Genomic DNA, 4,990 nt, shown 5'->3' on the forward strand with positions numbered 1-4,990 from the left:
AGTTTAATGCACCTACAACTCATTAATAGTGTCATTGCAGTGTTATTACGTAGTTTTTTTGTAATTGCACATTTGTGTTACAATGTTTTGTTTTGTTTTTAACCCTTTCATGCATTGTGACTGCTTATTTAATGCTGTTTTCTTGTTTATGCATGGGGTTTTGGATGGTAGCACATCAGGCACCACATTTTATTATAATATTTGTGTATTGTATTTTATAGTTTTTGAATAATATAACATTTTGTTCATTGGTTCGTTAAACATATAATTATTACTTAAAAATCTGTTTTACATTTTTTTCGTTATGTTCTTTGTTTGTTGTAATTCATGGATGAAGGAGTTCATAAATCACACACTGATGGAACATCACTATATTGTAATTATTTATATAGGCTTTTTCTATCAAACATGTTCGGGGTCGGTCAGGGGGTACTTGGCTGAGAAAATGTTTCAAAGGGGGTACATTACTGAAAAAAGTTTGAGAAGCACTGCTCTAGCCTACGGAGCGCTTCGTATTTACGTGATACGCACTGTTTGGTTGCGTTGCTCCAGCAGCCTGCTAGAAAATTAGCTTACAAGCTAACTCAGCTGAAAAGGATCCAGACACTTTACTTTTACATTTTTTGGAGATCACCGTCGGAGATTAAATAAAGAGAACCATGGCCAGATAAATAAGATGAAGCTGTTGCTTTAGCCCCCAGTAATGTTACATTAGTAAGTTAACAAGTACATTATAGCTGATGTAATTTAATAATATTATTTCATATTTAAAATAAGTCTTAATTTTTCTGTACTAATAAAACAATATGTGTTTTAAATGAACAAAAGCATGTTGTATAGATTGATTGTTAACAATATTAGTGTTCTAATCTTAATAGCTGTGATTATAACAGTTTATATTCTCCTTCTTCCCCTAACCCAGCCCAGATGATGTCCCACTGACCCCAGGTCAGCACCTCCAGGTCCAGCAGCACCGCTCTGCTGAAATACACAATTAAACATCTTTCTATGACCTATTTTTTGTATTAATAAAATTAAGCTGAAGACAGTTGAATGACCTAGAGATATCCTATTATTCCACTGCTTATGTACACATGTTGGAAATAATGGTTACTTCCTCAGTAAATGAAATAAACAATGTGTTTAACAATTACAATTTAATATTGTTTTTTCATCTTATCACAAAGTAGAGGTAAGAATATATCCATCCTCTCTCTGCAGCTTCATGTCTTCTATTATTATAACTTTCATCATTAAGACAGAGGAAATCAATCATGTACTTTAACATCACCAGCAGTAACACAAATATCAGCAAAAGTGTGTTTATTTGTATTATATGTGCAGCAAGTATATAGAAGCAGCTGTTTGGGGAATCAGACAGACTCAAGCTATAATCGTTAAATATCTATTAAAAGAAAGGACACATACAAAATCAAATTCTGAAACTAAGACACAAGTCTGTAGGACGGCAGTAAGCAGAGATCTGGGTGGAGGATGTTCCTGATCGCCGTTTTGCTTTCTCCAGCACCTCGGGGGGTCCAGGTGGATGCAGCTCTGTCCTGATGATCCTCTGGGGTTAGGGGTCCTTCTCCAGCACCTCGGGGGGTCCAGGTGGATGCAGCTCTGTCCTGATGATCCTCTGGGGTTAGGGGTCCTTCTCCAGCACCTTGGGGGGTCCAGGTGGATGCAGCTCTGTCCTGATGATCCTCTGGGGTTAGGGGTCCTTCTCCAGCACCTCGGGGGGTCCAGGTGGATGGCAGCTCTGTCCTGATGATCCGCTGGGGTTATGGGTCCTTCTCCAGCACCTCGGGGGGTCCAGCTGGATGGCAGCTCTGTCCTGAGGATCCGCTGTGCACTTTTCAGATTAGGGGTCCTTCTCTAGCACCTCGGGGGTCCAGGTGGATGCAGCTCTGTCCTGATGATCCACTGTGCACTTTTCAGATTAGGGGTCCTTCTCCAGCAGATACATTTTTCCAGAATTGTCCTAATTACAGAGAAAAAAGTGAATTAATCATATTAAACACAGGGTTGCAAAACTATTATTGCAAAATGTAACTAAGCATTTCAGACAAACAATTCTTAAGGGATCATTTAAAATGATGTACTGTTCTGGTTTCTAAAAAACTAAAGAGATGAAATGACAGTCACACGTGCATCCCTTAGACAGCACAAACTAACATCAAGCAAAAGGCTGCTGTCTATTTGTGATTGTCTTATTATTATGGGATTAGGATAAATTAAATAGACTTTAACCTAAATAAAAGATGATCAAATCTGGTGGAAATATTTAAAATAGGCTTTTCTTTTAGCTCTACCTCAAAGCAGCATGAGCTGAATAAAAAGGTTGTAATTTTGTCCCAAAGTTTAATAAACAGTAAAACATTGGAACATGTCAGAAAAATAAATAAAGCTAACAGCAGCTACACGTCAGGGTAGCATTTTATAAATCCCACCGTACTGTAGAATATACCGGTCTAAATGTTTTCACTTTGGTCTATTTATGTAATATAAAGTATAACTTATCTATAACAGAGCCAAGATCTCTGTATGACTTTAGTAAACTTCTGAATTGAATAAAAAAGAAGTGTAAACAACAGTGCAGTACGTCCAGCTATAGCTGGACATATTTATCCGTATTATTTAACGAAAATGTACGTTTTAATGCCCCTTGGGTTTGACGTGTGTGTCGTCAGTTAATTTAAAGTAAGTTAAAACCCAATACTCACATTTATTAGTGATTCCTCCGCTCGCTGCTGCTTTTAAATCCACTCTGCTGGGGAGACCGGAAGCCATTTCATTTGAAAAAAACTCCCTCTTCCCTGCGCGCATTGCACCCTGGGATATGGTAGGCCGCGGAGTGTACATCAGATGTATCCTTCAAATTGGGGAAAAGTAGGATGCATTCGTGGGCCGCATTCGGAGGAGTCTCGTCTTTTAAAAAAAATTGGGACAGCCTTCTTTCGGCGGAAGTGACGTGTGCGGTCTACGAATGCACCCTTCGAAGTATGCAACCCCTGAATAGGCTACATGCACTAGGGTCTGAGACGTACTTCCGCCTTAGCCGTTATACTGCTCGGACGCTTCCGGGTTGCTTCTGGTCTGCGTAGCTGAGCGTCCACAAATGTTTTACTGTTTAAATCTGTGGTTTAAATATGAGTCGACGGAAGATTTTCAAAACGGAGCATTTGCAAAGACAAGTAAAGAACTACTCCGAGCACTGCTGTGTCCCACTTTGTACGGCGTCAGCTAAATTCAACGGCGTCCTAAGTTTCCATGGCTTTCCGACCGAACTCGAGCTGCGAAGACTGGTTAAAATAGGACGCGATAACTTTACAATCTCCTCTCACTCCAAGGTCTGCAGTCGTCACTTCGCTACGGATCAACTAATAGAGCCAAAACCCCTTGATGGCCGTAGGAGGCTTGTGAAAGGTGCTGTCCCAACTCTGTTTGAGTGGAATCACTTCACTGCTCAAACACCGCGGGCTAGTGTTTGGGAGAGAAGGGAGCGGCCCACTGAACCAGTCTCTCGGGAGGAGCAGGAAGAGCACATCGATGTCCGTGACCATGATTACTGCTCAACCCCTGAACCAGCTTCACTGGACATGTCCTCTCAAGCTACAGAAGACAACTCCAAAACATTGGAGGATCTGCAGAAGCAACTGCAGGAGTTAAGAGTCCAGCGAGAGTTTTGCTTACAGCGGTTTGCTGGCTCCGACGACAACATCCGATTCTATACCAGGTAATGTTTTGGCTAAATTCTATCCAAGTTTTTGAGATGGGTTAGCTTATAAAGAATCCTGTTTACCTGCCGTTTGACTGCTGACTATTTGAATGCAGTGTTGGAATAAGTAGGCTACTCAACTTAACTGAAGTATAAGTACAAATACTATGGTTTGAAAATACTCCTGAACTGAACATGTAGAATCATAAATCATGTGTTTTCATAAGTAACTAGAAACTATGAAGGTTAACTAAATGTGGTGGAGTAAAACATACTAATACTAACAACATACTGATAATACTTTACTACAAGTGGAAATCTTCAAAACCTTACCAAAGTAAAAGTACATGTCAATATCCACTGCGTTTCTCCCAGTTGCACACTTAAGAATGAAGAGTAAAAGTAGTCATTCTGTGTAAAATGTTCCCTGTATGTTTTAGATTATTATTACTGCTGCTTTAATGTAGTTGTTACATGTTACTGCTGTATATTACTATACCTGCACCAAGTGCCTTCTTAATCAGTCTATTTGAATTGTAATGTATTCTAGCAAACAAGAGGAAAGCATTAGCCCATGTGTTACAGTTAACGAGTCAATTAATGACTGACATGTGTCTTTTGTGTACAGATTCCCGAGCTATAACCACCTGATGGCCTTCTGGTTTTTGATTGAGCCTTCCATTTATAAAATGGTTCGTGTTACAAGAGCGATATCAGCTGCCAAGAGGAATGAAGAAGTGGTTACACACGCACGTCCATCAACGGTAGGCTACGTTTCTTTTAACACACAATCTAAACAGAAAATGTTTCTCCAACATTTCATTGCTTTCGTGTAGGCTAAAAGGCTATAGTACTCAATCCTTTTTGAATACATCAGAGAACTAAAACAACTTAATGTTTTTCCCATGGTGTGCTACACTCATGACATTAATATAGTACCCTTTTTTTGTTTATCTTCCAGAGACAGCTGCTTCAGCCAATTGACGAGTTCTTCCTTTTTCTCTGCTTCCTGTCGGTGGGTTTGAAAGAGAGGGACCTTGCAAACCGCTTCAACGTACACCAGTCCACTGTGAGCCGCATCATTGCAACATGGACGAGTTTTCTTACAACTTTATTGGGGTCACAGTGCATCTGGCTTACACCTGCAGAAGTTCAAGCCCACCTCCCAGAGGCATTCAAAGATTTCCCAGACACACAGGTGATCCTGGGACACCTCAGCTCTGTGCAATCACAGAGCTGAGGTGTCAAACACCATCCTCACTCCTCCTC

At 40.3% G+C, this 4,990-nt stretch overlaps 1 protein-coding gene and 1 long non-coding RNA gene across 2 annotated transcripts; one reads left to right on the top strand and one right to left on the bottom strand.

The window, feature by feature from the left end:
- Positions 1-1,306: 1,306 nt before the first annotated feature.
- Positions 1,307-2,847, bottom strand: LOC117540021. Its single transcript, XR_004568104.1, has 2 exons — positions 2,727-2,847; positions 1,307-1,984 (listed from the first exon to the last, which is right to left on the bottom strand). It is a non-coding gene; the product is annotated as an uncharacterized LOC117540021 (long non-coding RNA).
- A 23-nt stretch (positions 2,848-2,870) lies between these two features.
- LOC117540020 lies at positions 2,871-4,983 on the top strand. The gene is made up of 3 exons (XM_034206409.1): positions 2,871-3,739; positions 4,350-4,485; positions 4,683-4,983. The coding sequence occupies exons 1-3, from the start codon at positions 3,153-3,155 to the stop codon at positions 4,959-4,961; spliced, it is 1,002 nt and encodes a 333-aa protein (XP_034062300.1). The 5' UTR covers positions 2,871-3,152; the 3' UTR covers positions 4,962-4,983.
- The last annotated feature ends 7 nt before the right edge of the window (positions 4,984-4,990 follow it).

This window comes from Gymnodraco acuticeps, unplaced genomic scaffold, assembly GCF_902827175.1.
Source record: "Gymnodraco acuticeps unplaced genomic scaffold, fGymAcu1.1, whole genome shotgun sequence".
Lineage (NCBI taxonomy): Eukaryota > Metazoa > Chordata > Actinopteri > Perciformes > Bathydraconidae > Gymnodraco > Gymnodraco acuticeps.